Raw genomic sequence first — 20823 nt, 5'->3', positions numbered from 1 at the left:
CCAAATTTACAGTATAGTTCATAATGGTTTTAAGTGCAAACCATTCAGTTTAAAATTCATTATTCTGTAAAAGAATAAAAACAAGTAAATCATATTATTTATTAATATAAATACTGTAAACATTAATGCCAAAGCATTTATCATGCTTGTGAAATATTTTTGCCGTTTCAAAGCGTGTCCTGTGTTTTCATTTTACCCTGATGGTTCCGCTGTAACGTGGATGAAACTGCTGCTTCCCTGTTAAGGAAGCAGTACAACAGATTGTGTTTCTCCTACAAGGACAGAGGACTAATTAGAGGGATATGTGTCTCTAAAATCTGTGACCTGAGAGCCAACACATTTTAATGCTGTACAAATCGGCCTTCATTTAGTAGTACCTTGAACTCGAAGTCTTCATCATGCTTCTTGAGAAACTGCCTCATTTTGTGCGTTGCTCCCCAACACTTGAGTCTTGTTTGAATTCCTGGCTCTGTAGGGAGCGGCGAGAATGCCTTCCTTTACTGCCTTGTTCACTGTTGAAAATTGGCGTACCATTAACTCTTAATCTCTATGCCCAGGATGATTTAGATAGGATACTTTACGAAAGTGGGTAGATACGTTCGAAGGCTTTTCAAGGAGGGACACTTGGGTGGTTTGGTCGGGTGGGCAGCTGACTCTTGACTTCAGCTCGGGTTGTGATCTCAGGGTCTTGAGATGGAGCCTGACGTCCAGCCTCATGCCCAATGGGGAGTCTCCTTGGGAGTCTCTCCCTCTCCCTCTCTCCCTCTCTCCCTCCCTCTGCCTGTGTGCTTACTTGCTCTCTAAAATAAATAAATCTTAAAAAAAAAAAAAGACTTTTCAAGGAAAATATTTTATTATTCTATGCCTTATAAATCTCTTTTATTGCAGGAAGGCTCCACGGACAGCTTGTATGAGCCAGTCCCAGAGCAACAGACTAACCAAGACAGCACCTCTGTCGGGATTGGTTCTCTTACCTCACCTTTTGGAGAGAGTGGAAAAGCACATGAAAATCTCTTCATGGTGAGTGAAGCATCACGTCTCATGGATTGCTTCTCTATTATATATTTCAAATCACTTGCTTCATGACACCTGTTAATAAAGCAAAAGCTGCTGTTCTCAGAAAGTTCTTCATTTACTTTTGGTTTCTGAGTTTCTCTTCATTGTTGTCTCTTTGATGATTTTAGCTTCTTAGTATAAACTACCATTTACAGAGTATGTATTACAGAAGTTAACTCAGTTAATCCTCAAAACAACCTTAGGACAAAGAAATAATTATACCTTTTTTGAGATTAGGAAATTGCAGGAGAGAAAGCAAAATAACTTTTATTTTTTTATTTACTTATTATTTTAGTTGTTATTTATTTATACTATTATATATTTTTATTTATAACTAAAGGCTATAAACTGTGAAGTAGTAAAGCTGGCAGTGAAAGATATATGGGTCTGCCTCAGCAGATCATCAGTAATGTATTGGTAAACCAGGTCTTTGGGATGGATGGAGGGAACCCCAGATCTGCATGTAGCATTTGCCGATTGCCTTGGTGTAAATGCTCCTACCATGGTCATGTTCAAGCTACCAGTGGTTTAATAACAGACTTACAACACCTGCATATTTATTTGTTCCTTATCTCCAGTGCCAACTGCCGCACACCACTGGTGGCTTTAAAGTCTGTGCTAACCATTTTATTAAGCTGCTCCTTAAATTTATGGACACACACCGTGAACTTACAAAAACGTGAGGATTTTGTATCTGCAAAATGTGATCTTGTATCTTACAAAAATGCAAGTATCTGCAAATGCAGATAGTTTTTTTGAATTATCTTTATAATTACAAGAGGCAGAGAATTCTCGGTGCTCTGCAAAACTGGTCCTGTCCCCGTTTAACAGTGCTGGCTATTCTCATAGTTGATGGTGCTGTATTTAAATTAATCCTATACTAACAAACTTATTTCACTTCTATTGTGGCTTAGTACAATACAAAACGTCCACGTTTGCTAAGAAAAAAAAAAAAAAGAACTTTGCTATACTTATAGATTTAGATGTCATCTCCTACGCTTACAATCGTACTTTTCCCCAGGAACAACACAAGGATGAATATCCACTTCTTTTTTTGTACTAGGTGATATTATATATGACATTATTTGTGCTGATACTCACAATAACTTTAGAGAGATTTAGAACAGTCAAGAAAGGGGGCGCCTGGATGGCTCAGTTGTTAAGTATCTGCCTTTGCTCAGGTCATGATCCCAGAGTCCTGGGATTTAGCCCAGTATCAGTCTCCCTGCTCAGCAGGAAGACTGCTTCTCTCTCTCCCACTCCCCTTCTTGTATTCCCTCTCTCATTGTCTCTCTCTCTCTGTGTGTCAAAAAAATATGTAATATCTTTAAAAAAAAAAAAAAGTAGAGAAAGGTTATATAACTTTCCCAATTAAAAAAAGGATGACCCAGGATTCAAATCCAGAAAAGTACTTTCAAGTTTTATACCTACTTTCATACCTACCTATTTTATTCCTTGGGGATATTCTTTGAAAACCTTTTTTATGTAGCTTATAGATCTAAGCAATGTCACATCGGTTAGCAACCAAGTTCAATGATAAGTCTCAGTAAGTAAAAATAATCCAAAAAAAAAATTTAGTGTAGTGGAAACTCTTCCCTCAATCTATACCTTTTCAATATCCATGAATGTGTTGATGTTGACAGATATGCAGAAGAGGAAGCAGCGGTACACTTTACATATTAATGTGAGAGGGTGAGACTTACATGGAGACTCTCAATTGACATTGCAAAATGTTTGTAAGCATTTTTACTGTATAATTAAAAAGAAAAATTGAATAGGCTGAAGCGCCTGAAGATATTTCCTTAAATGTGTTAGTTCGATAAATATGCATGAAAAATAAACAAGTTCATGGCCAAGCAGTCTACTAGAATTTTTATCAAACTTCTTTACATTACAAAGTAGATGAGAATAATGAAAACACGATTTAAATTGCTAGAACTCTGTCTCCATGTATATATACAACATACACACATATACGTGAGTGTGCATATATATATATATGCATATCATGTATATAGATACATACATCTCTGTATTTAATTAAAAAATGTATGCATACATACAAGCATAAATGTGTGTGTGTGTATACACTTTTGAAAGGCAACCAATTCAACCATTGATTCTACTATTAATTGTTAAATTGTACCAGTCCTTTCAAATTACCACTGACATTTTATTCCTAATGAAAATGATTCCATAGCTTGGATAAAATAAAATCAATCTTTTGATAAAATGACATTTAGTGATTTAGAACTTTCCCTCTGAGCCTCTGAAGAATGGATCATTTTTTCCTCCTAGTATTCCCACTTCCTTTTTTTCCCCCCTAATTCAAGGGGGAAAAAAAGTTTTGGGCTAGTCCTGACAGTATCAGAAAAAAATTATTCATTGGATTCATGCCCTGGAAATATTATAAAAACACCCCTACAGTTCATGGAGTTATATCTCAAGCTCCCAGTCCTCAACCCAATGTATCTGTAACCCTTCCCAGAGAGGAGAGGTGCTCTCATATTCAAACTCTTTAGAAGCAAACAGATAGCATAGCTGGTTGTTCCAGTGGAAATTAATAGCCCATACCAAAAATAATATCACTTGTCACATGAATTGAAAAGAGAAATCAGCACCTGGGTGGCTCAGCCAGTCAAATGTCTGACTCTTGATTTCCACGCAGGTCATGATCTCAGGGTTGTGATATCGAGGCTCTTATCAAGCTGTGCACTCTGCGTGGGGCCTACTTAAGATTCTCTCTCTCCCTCTCCTTGTGCTCCCCCCAACCACCCTGCTCTGTCTCCCTCTCTACAAAACAAAAGAAAGAAAGAAAAGAAAAGAAAAATCAAAATGAAAGAAGCATCCCAGGCTTCCTGGTTTCCCTTAAACATATTTTATTTACTGATATTTATTAGTTTTGTGATATAGAAAACACTCTTTGCGGGGGGCACCTGGATGGCTCAGTGGGTTAAAGCTTCTGCCTTTGCCTCAGATCATGATCTCGGAGTCCTGGGATCGAGGCCCGCATCGGGATCTCTGCTCGGCGAGGAGCCTGCTTCTCCCTCTATCTCTGCCTGCTGCTCTGCCTACTTGTGATCTCTCTCTGTCAAATAAATAAATAAAATCTTAAAAAAAAAAAAAAGAAAGAAAGAAAACACTGTTTTAAGCAAGGTGTGGAGTTATATAGATGAATATAAGATAATCCAGACTCCCAGAGGAGATGTTCCAGTGTAGATCGACTTCTGATTTAAGGGTTGACTAGGTATTAAAGGGAAAGAAGTTTATTTGGGATTTTCAAAATTAAAAAAAAATTAATTGAAGTGTAGTTCACATATATTATCAGTTTCGGGTGCACAACATAGTGATCTGACAATTATCTACATTACAATACCTTCACCATGATAAGTATAATTACCATCCATCACCACACAAAGTTATTACAGTATTATTGACTACATTCCCTATATTCTACTTTTCATCCCTGTAACTGATTTTATGACTGGAAGTGTATACCTCTTAATCCTCTTCACCTATTTTGTGTATCCCCCGTCCCCTTCCCCCCTGGTAACCTCTAGTTTGTTCTTTATGAGTCTTTCTTTCTGTTATTGTAGTTATTTGTTTGTTTTGTTTTCTAGATTCCACATATAAGTAAAATCATATGGTATTTTTTTTCCTGTCTGACTTAATTCACTGACCATAATACATTTATGCTTAATACATTTATGTATCACTGTTGTCACAAATGGCAAGATTTTTTCTTTTTATGGCTGAGTAATATTCCATTGTGTGTGTGTGTGAGAGAGAGAGAGAGAGAGAGAGAGAGAGAGAGACAGCTTCTTTATCCATTTACCTATTGATGGTCACTTTGGTTGTTTCCATATATTGTCTATTATAAACAATACTACAATAAACATAGGTATGCACATAGCCTTTTGAATTAGTGTTTTCATGTTCTTTGGGTAAATACCCAGAAGGGGCATTACTAGATCTCATGGTATTTCTATTTTCAATTTTTGGGGGAACCTACATTCTGTTTTCCACAGTGGCTGTACCAATTTACATTCCTACTAACAGTGCAGAAGGGATCCCTTTTCTCCATATCCTCACCAACAATTGTTATTTCTTGTCCTTTGGAGAATACCCATTCTTACTGGTATGAGATGATATCTTATTGCGGTTTTGACTTGAATTTCACTGAGGATGAGTGATGTTGAGCATCTTTTCATGTGTCTGTTGGCCTTCTGCTTGTCTTCTTTGGAAAAACATCCTTTCAGTATTTGGGATTTTAATGAAAAAAATCTAAAATATCCAGCTTCCATTTTAATTGCAGTTCCAGGAGGGGTTGGTAATGGAGAGCTGGTCCAAAGTTAAATTAATTTAAAATATAAGACTTTATTAAAATCTGTGAAGAAGAATAAGTGAGATCCACTTGTATCTTAGCAAAGCTAGAGAGTTTCGGAGGCTACTGCCAAAAAAAAAAAAAGAAGAAGAAGAAGAAGAAGAAGAAAAAATATATGTGTGTGTGTGTGTGTGTAAAATTTCTTTGGAGTGAATAATTGTGCAACTAAGTAAATATGCTGAAAGAAACTATGCTAATATACCAACTTAACTAAAGATTGACTACTTTGTTATCATATTAGTTAAAATGTAGGCCATTAGGGCTTCATTCTGTACCTATTTTATTACTGCTTTATTATGTCTGAAGCTAATAAAATATCTTGATTTAGAAATAGAGTGAGAACATAAAATGTTTTTAACCTCTGCCAATTGAGGGTTAAGTGGATCGGTCCTGAATTATCTGGTTTGCCATCTATATTGACTGAAGTAAACAAATAATTGTCAGTTTTCCCTTCCATTTTGTAACCCATAAATTGAGTTGGTAAAAAATTTAAGCCTTTTCAAAAAAATGAGCTTTAATGTGGGGTAGGGGCAATGTCCCCATTATTTACATGTTGCACAATCATTCATTCAGTAAATATTCGTAAACCAAATGAATGAATGAGTGAATTTCCATTAATCAAGCTAAAGAAAGTCTTAATAACGAAGAATGTATCGAACAGACATTTCTCCAAAGAAGACATCCAGATGGCCAACAGACACATGAAAAAATGCTCCACATCACTTGGCCTCAGGGAAATACAAATGAAAACCACAATGAGATACCACCTCACACCAGTCAGAATGGTGAAACTTAACAAGACAGGAAACAACAAATGTTGGTGAGGATGAGGAGAAAGAGGAACACTCTTACCCCATTAGTGGGAATGCAGGATGGTGCAGCCACTCTGGAAAACGATAGGGAGGTTCCTCAAGAAATTAGAAATAGAGCTACCCTATGACCCAGCAATTGCATTACTAGGTATTTACTCCAAAGATACAAACGCAGTGATCTGAAGCGGCACCTGTACCCCAATGTTCGTAGCAGCAATGTCCATAATAGCCAAACTGTGGAAGGAGCTGAGGTGTCCATCAACAGATGAGTGGATAAAGATGTGGATCATACATACAATGGAATATTACGCAGTCTTCAGAAGGGATGAATACTTACCATTTACATCAGGATGTGTGGAACTGGAGAGTATTATGCTACGTGAAATAAATCAATCAGAGTAAGACAATTATATGGTTTCACTCACATGTGGAATATAAGAAACAGTGCAGAGGATCGTAAGGAAAGGGAGGGAAAAGTGAAGAGGAAGTCATCAGAGAGGGAGACAAACCAGGAGAGACTCTTAACTATAGGAAGCAAACTGAGGGTTGCTGGAAAGGGGGTGGGGGAAAGGGGTAATGGGGTGATGGGCATTAAGGAGGGCACATGATGTGATGAGCACTGGGTGTTATATGCAACTGATAAATTATAGAACACTGCATCTGAAACTAATGGTGTAGTATATGTTGGCTAATTAAATTTGAATGAAAAATTTAAAAAAATAATGAAGTTGGTATGATGCAGTGCCGAAAAGCATGAGCTTTGGAGTTGGGCAAACACATGCTATTTGACCTGGGAAAGTTGCTCAAATTCTCTAGACCTCAGTGTCCTTGTCTAGAGAATGAGAATAATCCCCTGCATAGGTTCAGCTGAGTTCTATTGCAGGGAGACAATCTTCTCTTGATCCTCCTCCTCTCCACATGCAGGAAGGATTTAGCGCAGGAGTTAAAGAACCCTGAGAAGGCTCCAAACTGCAGCCTGAGGGGGCCTATATTTTATGGCCAATAAGCTAAGAGCTGCTTTTGCATTTTAAAAGATTTGCTTAAACACAAAAGCAAAAGTAAAGAAGACCATGCTGTAGAAATTGTCTGTGACCTCCAGAGCCTAATATATTTCTATCTGGCTTTTCAGAGAAAAAGTTTACTGACCCCTAGAGCTATGCAGTTACAAACACAAGTGGCAATTGAGTGCTTGAAAAGGGGTTCGTCCAAATGCGGGATGGCAGAAGGGGTGAAATACATGCCATTGTTTACAGACTTTCTGTGAAAAAAGTGTAAAACAGCTTATTAACAATTTTTACATTGTTAAGTGAGAATATTTTAGATATATCAGAATAAATGGAATTTCACTCATCTCTTAACGTGGCTACTAGATGGTGGCCTCCACGTCACAGCCCAACTTTCAGATGTTACACGGATGTTTATATTTGCCAGACTTAAATTATATCTGTTCTCTAGGCTTTGGAAACTTGTAGAATGTGGTTTTTAGCCTTTTGGTCTCTGAAAGATGAAGCCACATTAGAAGGAAGGTGAGGAGATGTTAAGTGTTAATCTACTATGTCCACCATCCTTCCTTCTGAGACTTTCCATACTTATTATAATTGGCATTACCATCCTCAAAGACCAAAACAAAACACAAAAGCAGTGTCCTTTCACCTCTGGAACTCCTCTGCAGTGGACAGGGAGACTGACTAGCTTTCTGAAGATGGCTCTTCTTTGTCTCTGTAGAAAGGAATTTGTATCATTCCTACCCCAGACCTACAGTATTATCCAAACATTTATAGTGAGTTACAACTCTTCTGTAATATTTGGATCTTATGATTTTTTTCTGGTTAAGCTAGAGAGGAATGATTAAGGGGAAAAAAAAAAAAGACTGTCTATTACTATTACATTAAAAACTAAATCACACAGCCACCTGGATGGCTCAGTCAGTTAAGCATCTGATTCTTGATTTTGGCTCAGGTCATGATCTCCAGGGTTGTGAGATGGAGCCCCACGGTGGAGCCTACTTGAGATTCTCTCCCTCCCTCTCCCTCTGCCCCTCCCCCAACTCCTACAGAGTCTCTAAAATAAATTTTAAAATCTTTTAAAAAAAGGTCCTAAGAAAGCTGCTATAACAAGACTTTGGTACAATTTTTGACAGTTGTTCCCAAGAGCAGGTGGACATCAGGATCACTTGAAGACATTTATATAGAGCCTACTCTGGATCTACCATACCAGTAAGATTAGAGGAGCCCCGTCCAGTAGAAATACAATGCAATCCACAGATATAATTTTAGGTTTTCTAGAAGTCATAGTAAAAAAAAAAAAAAAAAAAAAACCTTAAAAAAAGTAATTGATACAAATATTAATGAGACATTTTACATTCTTGTTTTTAAATTCCGACTTTTGTCTGTATTTTATACATCTTAAGTCAAATGCGAAAGTGTCAATGGTCCAAGTGAAATCTAGTCCTAGTGAAATCATGAAGATTGTGTACTTTCTACCCAGCATCAATTTCTAAATTAAAATTAATTTAAGTTCAATTAAAATGTAGTTCCTCAGTCACACCAGCCATCTATCAATTGCTCAATAGCCACATGGCGTTATAATGGCTTCTGTATTAGAAAGGGCGGGACGAGAGGCTTAAAACTGCTGAAGGTACTGAAGCATCAAAATAACCACATAATATCCTACTCCACTCCACTTAAGGAAGTATAGGTATTAAAGTATAAAAATACTTGATGATAAACATTTAATTATATACTTGTAGAAGGAGATGAGACAATAGGGAACAGGTGTGTTACCCAAGGAGGAAGCTGAGATTAGTGACTTGTATGGCGAGACAGATGGAGTCCAGACTGGAGTTCTGGCTTCCCCAACACGAATCTTGTCCTTTGGCCACTCTGCCAGAAGTGAGTGTGAGAGAGAGACAGAGTGTGTGTTCATGGTATGAATGTGTGTATACACAAGAGTTAGAGAAGGCAGGAGATGGGTGAGTGGCGGTGTGCTTTTGGGAGATAAGTAAGAGGAGTGGAAGATAGAATAAAGAATCTGACCTTATAATATATATGCTAAATATAATCTGATGATACAGAGAACATAGCAGAAAGAACTTGAGATGGGCAATGCAGTTAATAGACTCGAGTTTTATTCCTGCTCCCCAGGCAGCTGAGAAATGTGTGTCCTTGAAAGTGTTACTGAACTTCTCTGACCCTAAATTTCCTAAGCAATAGAATGTAGCTAAGAATGTCTGCCTCTTAGTTTGTAGTGAGGATCAAATGTTTTAACACACGTTAAGCACCTGGCATAATGCATGTTAATGTTCATTTTCCTTCCTTCTGCAACCCATCACACCAGGGCAGAGTGATCCTTTGATTTAATATCCTTGATTAAATGACTTTAAGTCAAACTCTCACTTGAGCTCGGATGTCGTTTTAAAATAACTGCTCAAAAATAATTTGTAATCAACACTCCTTACCTAAAAGCATTGATTTTTACTGGGCTGGACAAGAAGAAGCAACAGGATTTATTGTTGATGTGCATTAGAACACCCAAGATTTTAATCTCCACAAATTGCCTCAAATCAGGAACACTCAGGTTGAGTGCAATGTTTGACAATTCAGCCCGAGATTTCCCATCATGTGTAGACAGCAGTGAACAAGAAAATCCATCACAGTGGGTCTTGTTTGCCTAATTCCTATTTCAGGGTGTTTTGTTTGTTTGTTTATTTTTTGTTTTTTGTGGGGGTTTTTTTTTGGTTTGTTTTTGGTTTTGGTTTTGGGGGGTCCATTTTAATTTAAATATTATTAAAATGAGAGTTTAATTTCTCATATTTTCACTCATCACCATTCAATATTGATAAAAAGCACTATAGAAATCAATTAAATTGTTCCCAGTCACCAGATGTTCATGAGAAAGTAATATAGCAGATTCAAAGATAGCTTTAAAGACAAACAATACAATACATGTCTAACAGCTGGTTAGAGCTCAGCACTAATGAGGCCAAGGTCAGGGGTTTAATCCCCATATGGCCAGTTATTTTTGCTGTGTTCCATAGCCACTGGCAGCATCCGTGACCCCAGCCCACGGTCTTGGCTATGTGTGCCATTGATCATTAAGGAATCTGGGTTGGGGGATGAGGAGGCACAAGCACAAAACTATTCCCCACTTACGGGAAGAGCAACTCAAGGGAAAAACAACCTAGGCTGACCGACAGTTCATCTGCCCACAAAGAGTTTCCTTTGCTATAATCCGTCTTCAGGCCACCAGTGCAATTCTCAGCCTTCATCGTGGGATAATTCAGGGGTCAGTGGTAAGAGCATTATGAGAGAAAACGGATTTCTTGCCTCAGCTTTGTTCCTAAATAGTGTTGAATAAGTCCTTACACGATCTGGATCTCAGTCTCCACCTCTATAGGGTAATAGGTTTAGACTAGGTGATCTATAAGGCCCCTTGCTGCTCTAAAATGTTTCCTTGAATACATGTTAAATTATTTTCGAGGAAGGGGCTCCTGGATGTCTCAGTTTGTTAAGCATCTGCCTTTGGCTCACGTCATATCCCAGGATCCTGGGATCAAGTCCCACATCAGACTCCTGCACAGCAGGGACCCTGCTTCTCCCTCTGCCTCTCTGTCTCTCCCTGTCTCATGAATAAATAAATAAAATCTTTTTAAAAATTAAAAAATTAATTATTTTGGAATGGGAGTGTTGTCTAACATTAAACACTATTATTTTCCTCTCTGAAAAACAACCTGAGGGTTTTGAAGGGGCGGGAGTGGGAGGTTGGGGGAACCAGGTGGTGGGTAATAGGGAGGGCACGTATTGCATGGAGCACTGGGTGTTGTGCAAAAACAATGAATACTGTTACGCTGAAAAAATGAATTAATTAATTAAAAAAAATAGATACAGATAAAAAAACACCCACTATTATTTTCCTTTCGGAACTGTGGAAGACAGACTTCTAAGATGTCGTTTAATGAACCTGGCTATCTTAGTCATTGTTCTCTAGAGAAACAGAACTAATAGGTTGTGGAAATATGAAGAAAGGAATTTATTTGAAGGAATTAGCTCATGTGATCATGAGGCTGGCAAGTCAGAAATTTTCAGGACAGGCTGGCAGGCTGGGGACCCAGGAAAGAGTTGATGTTATAACTAGAATCCAGGTAGAGTCTAGAGGCACTATCTAGAAGATATGTAGACTATCTAGAGATAGTCTTCCCCTGTGGGAGACCACAGTCTTTTTGTCTTAAAATCTTCAACTGATTGGATGAGACCTACCCATATTATGGAGGGTAGTATGCTTTACTCAAAGTCTACTGATTTAAATGTTGATCTCATCTCAAAAAATACTTTCATAGTGGCTTCTAAGCTCATGTTTGACCAGATATCTGGGTACTGTGGCCTAGCCAAGTTGATAGAAAATTAATCATCCTATCTGCATTTTGATATTTAAGTCCTCGTGTAATCCCCACCCTTTTGTGTGATTTGATTCCTGTAGCATTTGGCAAAAATAACAGGAAGTCACTTCCATAATTAGGTTACAAAAGATCCTGACTTCTGTCTTGCTAACAGACTGGCTTCATTACCTTCTTGGCTTGAACATCATGATGAAGGAAGATCCCATCTACAGAGGCCCAGGTGGTAAGGAACCTAGAGCAGCAGCCTACTGCCTAGATGCTGCCAACAATCATTCACTGAGCTTAGAAGAGGTTCCTTTCCCCAGCTAAGCTTTGGATGAGACCTCAGACCTTTAGACCAACAATTTGACTGCAACCCTGTGAGAGACCATGAAACAGAGGACCCATCTAAGTCATGGCCATCTTCTTGATGCACAGAAACTGTGAGAGAATAAATGCAACAGTTTTTGAAGTAATTTATTACAGAGCAATATTTATTTATTTATTTATTTATTTATTTATGAGAGAGAGAGAGCACAAGTGCGGGGAAAGGGCAGAGGGGAGGGAGAAACAGGCTCCCTGCTTAGCCTCAGAACACTGAGATCATGATCTGAGCTGAAGGCAAACGCTTAACCCACTGAGCCACCCGGTATCTCCACAGCAATATTTAACTAATATGGGGACTAAAATTAATTTGACAAGTTATTAATCAGAATTATTTGCAGATAAACAGATCCATGCTAACTAATTTAATCAGAAAGGAACAGAATACAAGTTCAAGAGAGCTCAGAATTATTGGGAGGTTGTAGACAGATACCCAGCTGAGGATGTAGGAATTACTCTGAGAAGCATCCTACAGAATTTGCTACCCAAGAGAGGGGCTGCTTCTGTCATAATCAGGAAGTGGCCAAATGAAGAAGACAGTGTCACTGTGGCAGGCTCCAGAGCCCCATTGTCTGTGCTGAGATTTGTTACATTAGAAAATGGATGCCCATAACTTATAATTGGCCCTTTGTCAGTCAGTTTTGTGTAAGTGCCTTAGGTTGGTGGGTGTGGTGCACAGGACTTAAACCCCCACATCTTATTCAACAAGAGAAGTTTCTTTCTTTTCTTCTTTCTCTCTCTCTCTTTTATGCTCTTCCTTCCTTCCTTTCTTCATCCTCTGCTCTCCTCTCCTCTTCCCTTCTCCTTCTCCCTTCCTCCTCTTTTTCCTCCTCTTCTACACATTGATTTCAGCTTCAGTGAATGATAGAGATGTCAACTACAGCGAGAAATACATACGCCCAAAATATCTAGAGAGAAACATAAATAGCTATGTAATTAAATGCTGTATTGTAAGCATCAAGCCCAACTTCTATAAGAATTCTCAGAAGGAATTTCAAAAGAAAAAATAATATTGTTAAGTAGCATGAAACTGGGGGATCAAAGAAGCCTTATAAAAATCTCAGCTTTGAAATTTACTAGCTATGTGATCTTGGACAGGTTTCTTCGACTCTTCAAGCCCTGTCTCTTCTATACAACGAAGAAACTGTTACTCTTATTCATCACTTGAGAATAAAAAGTAACAATACAATTAACATTATTAGCACAGTGGTTGGCACAAAAATAAATGATCACTAATAGGTGTTATCTCTAAGAACGTAACTGTGGTTTGTAGTTTAACGGTGCCAGTCCCACAGGGTTGAAATTTAATATTTAAAGGAAGAACTAGAGTTAAAAGTGGTGAAAGGAGGTGGTTAAGACATTATCATCGCACACTATTCTAGCATCTTTCACAAAGGAGCTTAAAAAGCACTTAAAGCCAAGTGTCTTATAAATGGATAAATGGACACATTGAAATGTCACATGTCGTTTTAGAATAGGTGAGTAATGGAGAAGTCAAGGTAGGTGACTCTCAGGTTGGGATTCTAACCACTCAACTGCATTTCTTACTCGTCTCCAAACTATTAAAATTGGGAGTTTTTTGTTCTGTCTCCATATTAGCATCAGCATTGACAGAGCTATTAATAACATAGACACTAAAGGAAGAAAATGAGATTAACAATGGCATCCCATCAACTAGGTCTTCATCAAACGATGAACAAGAAGAGTCAGTGTCAAAACAGGGCATGTAATCCTTTCCTTGATTTCTGGATTGTAAAATGACTCCTAACAAGCTGACATATAAAACACAGATTACCTTCATTAAAAAGACAGCGCTGTTCTCTCATTTTTATTTTTTTTACCCATTATATCTATGATCACATACAGTGATTCTCCTGCCACCAATTCCTGTGCGAACACTTTCTGGTGGTTTTAATTAGTCTCCTCTAGTAAATAGGGACTTATTTTAAAATAAAATGAAATCAATAGATTAAGGTTAATTATGCCTTATTCTCTTTTTTATTTCCTAAGCTTATGATACAATTACTAATTGAATCTAATGAAAGCCATGGTTATCTCTTTAATCATGTTTTAAAGAAAAAGCTGTAGATCAAAAAAGCCCATTCTCACTTTAATTTTCTCTTAAAAGCTTTTGTCATTCCTACTGATTTTGGGTTGAAATATTGTGGATTAGGAACCATGGCTTGTTTCTGCTGGAAGAGACTGTAAAGTTTTCAGCCACCAACCTTATTCTGTGGACGCAGGGACTGAAGCTCCGTGAAAATTTTTATTTCATGTTTTTACCCATCGCATGTCCTACCAGACTTCTCACAAGTTCCTTTGGCTTGCTCTCATTCCATGTGTGGATTTGAGGATTAAATAAGATAATGATCGAAGTGGCAGCAAACTGGTGACTTAATAAGCAGTATTCCCCTTCCCCAAACCTGGTGTAAATATAATTTCAGAAATCATGACACATTTGAAGATACTTCAGAAAAGCTCTCTTTTTAAAGAAATCTGGAATGGAATCTTTTTGTAAAGGAAGAATCTTTTATAATGCAAATAACCATCCCCTAGGAAACTTGTTTTGTCATCCCAGATATTTATAGCGCTGTGAGAGGAGTTTGTTAGTTCAGGATTGATAGAAAGCTCGCTTAGCACACCAGTAGACAAAGGGCAAAATTTTATGTGATTTACCAGCTCTGTTCCTGATGGATTAGATACAGTACCTGTGCATTCTCCAGGCACTACAAACTCTGTGATCTGCCTTGAGATGACGGGCCACATGGGGATGGCATCCACCACCTGCGAAATCAGGATTCATTCGTTATATAGGGTTGTTATTCTTTGACAGGAGCCGGACAGGCTGGCAAGAAAGTCTACTTTTCCCATCAGGATGAGCTGACATTGCTTCTTCTTCTTCATCGCATTCTCATGGGGGGATGAAATCTGTTTTCCCTGAGAACCGTATCATTATTACAGTAATATACTGGGGGACCTCCAATGGACAGACTGTCATCTAAATTCAGTGGTTCCTGAAATGCCCACTTTTAATTAAATGTGCTTTCATAAATTACTGGGCATTCTTTGGTGATGACAGCAGCATCCACAAAATGATTAGTGCCTTCAAAACATATGAGTGTGCTGTCTATGCTTGTCTTCAGATAATACTAAATTATTCGCATTAATGCTTTGATAAGGGTGTACTTTCTGAGTTCTTTGTTTAGTAGTGGGAAATAACACTCTATTTTCTCAGCTTTTTCATAGCCACTCTCCCTCTGGCCAATAGTGCTCATTTGTGAGATCTCTGACCTAAATGAAAGGTAGATTTTGTATCTGTGCCGTCAAGCATAGAAGTAGTATTGGGTGCTGGTTAAGATAGCAGACATAAAGGGGACGCCTGGGTGGCTCAGTGGGTTAAGCTTCTGCCTTCAGCTCAGGTTGTGATCTCAGGGTCCTGGGATGAGCCCTGCATTGGGCTCTCTGCTCGATGGGGAGCCTGCTTCCCCCTCTCTCTCTGCCTGCCTCTCTGCCTACTTGTGATCTCTGTCTGTCAAATAAATAAATAAAATCTTAAAAAAAAAAGACATCAGATATAAAATATCTGTATTACCACATACAAATTATGTCACCTTAGGCAAGAATCTCGACTGTTCTGTGCCTTTACTCATCTGTAAATTGAGGATAATTATAATAGTATCTACCTCACGGGATTGCTGTAAAGATTAAGTGAATTATGATATATAAAGCATTTAAAATTGTGCTTAATATGACATGACTGTTCTGCCATTACTATTCTGCAAATGTATTAAATCAAGAAATGGAAAAGCAATGTGATTTAAAGCCATATTGTTCTTAACAACTTGCTTTAACCAGTTGGGTTGAGACTAGCTACATCTGCTAACATGCCTGTCTGCTGTGAGATCTATTTGATAACTTAGGAAAGTTCTCCATCATGGGATTTTTCTCCACATGTTTGCCCTAAGATGTATAGGCAAGGAAGAAGAGCTCACGGGGAGTAGGACTCCTTCCCATGGGTGATGGTTTATAATCCAGTCACACCAACCTCCTTTTTGTCTTGACAACAGAAATGATAGCTCATGTATGTGCCTGTGTGTGTTTATGTGTGTGTGCGTGTGTTTGAGTGTGTGCCTGTGTGCTCCCTGGTGGCCTTAGGGGCACTCTATTTTACTGACTTTATTTTACTAACTTCGAAGCATTATAATCATCTTTGCCAGATGTCTCTGAGAATTTTTTTTAAAAAGGAACTTCCATTAATTTCCATGTCTTTTTTGAACATCTGTGGGAACTTTAATGAAGCATAGGAACCTGAGAAATGTCCAGAAACAGGCTCATTCAGTTTGGATGTGGCATTCTTGGAATTGCTATATTTTAATATTAGTAAAGCCATTTCAGTTATTCAAGTGAAACCTCATTCTCTTGAAAGAACGAGTCAGACAAAATAGAAATTGTGTTAACTTATTTTAATGAGAAGTTATGTGTACACATATATATGTGTGTATTTGTATTATGCTCAACTCTTGCTTTAATATTAGAATTCAGTGTACCTAATAATGAATAATTAATTTAATGAGAAATAACAGCTATAAGTTTCTTGAATGTGTTTGGCATTGTATAAGGATTTTATGAAGGCCAGCTCATTTAATCTTCAAAGTTAAGAAACTCATAGACTCCAACAGAATCCTGAAGTCAGTAGTCATTCATGGTTGAATATTGAAGAGAAGGGCCACTTATAATTCTTCTTTGCATCTAAAACAGTGTCTGATGATATATAGTACATGCTCAATAAATATCTGTTGAAACAACTGTGAATGTATGAATGAATGAATTATATAATTCTGAAAGAATATATTAGAATGAAAACATGACTAAGATTTAATCAAAATAGAGCACTATATGCATGACCCTAGACAAGTCAATTTACCTTTTGGGATCTCAGTTTACTCATCTGCAAATCAAAGGTCAGCTCTCTACAGTCTTAAAAGTTCACCATGAGATTTACATCATCATTTACTGCCAATCAATTTTCTCTGGTGCTGAAACACCTTTCACATTTCCATTAGTTAAGGCAACAACAATCCCTGACATATTCACTTCATTTTTCCTTTTTGACTTTGTTCTGAAAGTAAGATTTAAGAACCAATAATGCAAGGAACAGACACATATTAGACTTAACCCCAAAGGGCAGTCAACTGTAACCACTGCATGAGAACAGAAATATAGCATTGGGTATCCAGAATTTCTCCTAAGCGGCCTCTTCTCTTTCTTCATTTTGAATTTTTTTTTTAATTTGACCTAATACGACCTTGTTGCATAATTATGTGAAAATGCTCTACTCCTACAGCCCACTCTCATCTACTTGAATAATAACACATGTTAGACATATTCTTTAGTTTCTACTGGCCAGTTTATAATAATCTGCCGACATTTCATTTTTTATTTCCTAACAATGGCCAGGGGTAAAAATTAAATTAAGCGGATGGAACTAGAGCGTATCATGCTTAATGAAATAAGTCAATCGGAGAAAGACAACTATCATATGATCTCCCTGATATGAGGACATGGAGAAGCAACATGGGGGGGTAGGGGGATAGGAGAAGAATAAATGAAACAAGATGGGATTGGGAGGGAGACAAACCATAAATGACTCTTAATCTCACAAAACAAACTGGGGGTTGCTGGGGGGAGGTGGGATTGGGAGAGGGGGAGCGGGCTATGGACATTGGGGAGGGGAGGCGAACCATAAGAGACTATGGACTCTGAAAAACAACCTGAGGGTTTTGAAGGGTCAGGGGTGGGAGGTTGGAGGAACAGGTGGTGGGTGATGGGGAGGGCACGTTTTGCATGGAGCACTGGGTGTTGTGCAAAAAGAATGAATACTGTTACGCTGAAAAAAAATAAATAAATAAAAAGGGAAAAAAAAAATTAAATTAAGCCACAAACTCCCTAGTGAATGAAAAGTAAGACTAATGATTAGTGCTTGATTTAGGGGATGATGAAATGAAGGCTAACAGGAGCAAGTTTTGCCTGGTATTTATGGCAAGTGTCAAATTAATGGACTAGACAGAATCATTTCATTGACTCTCTGAAATGGTATCTTCTTTTTGGAGTTCAGAGTAACACACACAGACACACACACACACACACACACACACAGATGTAGCTCTAAAAATAAAGCTGTATCTAGTCTTTCCTTGACTTGCCCCTCTAGGAATACAGGGTCTGAACTGTGAATACATAACAGTCTGCTTATGTAAGCAGAAGTCAGAAAGGAAAGCAGCTGCTTTGAGTCTGGTACAAGCAGTACTAAAAATTGCTTAACCAATTCAGTAGTAATCTACAACTAGGCAACACCCAAGGAACAGACGTATTATTAATGAAGTAGATGTTCTGCTGTTTGAGTGTTCCCCTCCCCCATATAATCACACTTCAGACACACTTCTAATGTGCTTGACTCTGTCTACCATTTTGCAAGAAGCAGGTTGCCAAAGGAAAACTACATTACCTCTTATATCTTATTAGGGATTAAAAGAAGTTTTAACCCAAAATCTTTTCCTTTTTTCTTTTTTTTAAAGTTGTATTTATTTAAGGAATCTCCATATCCAACACAGGGCTTGAACTCACAACCCTGAGATCACTACTCTTCATACTGAGCCAGCTAGGTATCCCTCAAAATCTTTTTCAAAGTATCCATTACAAGAAAACTCTTTAACAAAAATCCCCAAACCAAAATGATTCATTACAAGTAAAAATTGGATAACCCGGAATCCTGTAAAACAGAATAGATAGATAGTCCCCTAGAGAATGTTGTGACAATGTATGCCCTAAAAACAACCAACCTCTATCCCTGGTCATATGAAATTCCTTCAGTCTTGTTCCGATGTATCTTTACCTCACCCCAGAGCTAACTATATCTCTTTTACCACAATCAGCAGCCACATGTATTTGACCAGTTTTGCGTGGGCTCAATACCTCCTTGTATTAACTTAGTCAGAGACTTCACCCAAGTGAAGCAGGAGACCATGCTTGAATAATCTGCACCCTGTCCCAGACTCAAACACTTAGAACTCCATTGTGCACAAGTTGTGTGAACCCTCTGGAATTAATCTCTTTGGTAGCATTTTTCATCCAGCACAAAATAAACTTTTCTGTGTAAAACAAAAACCGAAATAATGAATTACTGATATAATAAGTTAATTTAAAAGTAATGTGACTTGCATAATTGAAAATACAAAAGGTATCTGATGTTTCCCATCTTTTACATTGCAAGTTGACCTTTTGTAGTGGTTAACTCTAGACTAGGCACATCTTTCTCTATATTGAAAACAGGTAGAAACTATTTTGAGGACTATGAGATCTGCAATCTGAAAAAATTATCTACATTCATACAACAAATTCATTAGACACAAAACAGTGGATTCTGATTATTAAGACATATTTGGCCCAGATTTTAAAGATTATGTGAACATGGAACTTGCTCCTTCCCAGCTAAATTCCAAATATATGTGAGAGGTAAGTGGAACTAGAAAGATGGATGGCCAGCCTCTTTCCTGCTGACCCTCACAAAGCTGGTGTGGCTGCTGATGGTGGTAAAAGGAACACAGCTGGCTTCTAGTCTGAGGTGTGAAGCCATCCAGACCAACACTGAAGGAATTTCATAAAAAGACCATGGATACAGATGGATTATTTTTAGGACACATGATGACAAAGCATAGAGAATTGAAGGAGTGGTCAGTCTGACCATTAGCTCCTCAAAGGTCTGTTGATATCCCACCTCACCTCAGGGTTTGATTCATGACTCCCAAGTATCTACCCTCACTCCCCCTGTTTCCTACTAGACATTGTCTTCTGGATGGCTCACATCCATTTTAACTTGGCAAAACCTGTTCCTCAAGTTCAGGAATGGAATGTTTCAGCATCTGGAATTTTCAGTGACACTCTACTCAACAGTGACATTCTACTCAACAACTGGAAATAGGTCATTTAAATTGTCCTTGAGAGTTAAATCTTGACAGAAATACAATGAGGGTTCCTCTGTAGGGGACAAGTTATAGCGGGTTTGGCAGTGCTCAGACAGATACTGTCAGCCACTGCAGCATTAAAGACAATTTCCCTTTTCCTGATTTTTCATTCACTACTCTTCCCCACTTTTGCATTTCTGTCTTTCCCACAAATTCCTACCATACCAATCAAACCTCTCTACAGCAGGGGCTGTTGTCTATGATATAGTAGATGTTCAGAAAGCAATTGAACATCAAAAACATAAATGGTTTTGAATGAAGGAGAAGATGAATGATAACAAGAAAATCTGAAGGGTTCTTAAAAGTGCCTGGGAGCAGTTAAAGCTCTTTCAGGGATGGTGAAAGATGTGGCGACATAGTCTTCCCCAAAAAGTGTAAGGGATTTTACACAAAGTTCAGTTGCTCTGATGAGAAAGGCCAGATGAATCACAGGTGTATTTCGACACACTCGGGGTATTGTGATAGATTGAACTTTCTCAAAGGAAAGTACTATGTGATATAATTAGCATACTCTAGTGCATCTCTCTGCCCTTGGTGTTGGTGGGTTGATGAGGAATGGAAACTTTGAGGTTATGAGGATTTAACTGCATGTTTTTATTTAAAACACTTGTGTTATTAAGTGATCAGGGCTTAGAATAAGGAATAAACCCTAGTTAATAAAGGAAGCACTCTACAGCTCTCAAAATTAAAAAGAGAAAAAAAAAAAACAACAAAACCTTGAACTGAGATTCTATGATATAGTACCAAAATGCAGGGAGGAAACACCAGTCCTCTTCCTGGGAAAAGGCAAAA

At 38.0% G+C, this 20823-nt stretch overlaps 1 protein-coding gene across 1 annotated transcript in view; it reads left to right on the top strand.

Moving 5' to 3' along the window:
• SAMSN1 (SAM domain, SH3 domain and nuclear localization signals 1) overlaps positions 1–20823 on the top strand; it is a 141942-nt gene that overhangs the window by 5473 nt on the left and 115646 nt on the right. The window contains 1 exon segment of the mRNA XM_046002294.1: positions 889–1020. Within this exon segment, the coding sequence (XP_045858250.1) occupies positions 889–1020 (132 nt within the window).

Source organism: Meles meles, chromosome 4 (assembly GCF_922984935.1).
Source record: "Meles meles chromosome 4, mMelMel3.1 paternal haplotype, whole genome shotgun sequence".
Lineage (NCBI taxonomy): Eukaryota > Metazoa > Chordata > Mammalia > Carnivora > Mustelidae > Meles > Meles meles.
This window is presented reverse-complemented; position numbering and strand designations above follow the sequence as displayed.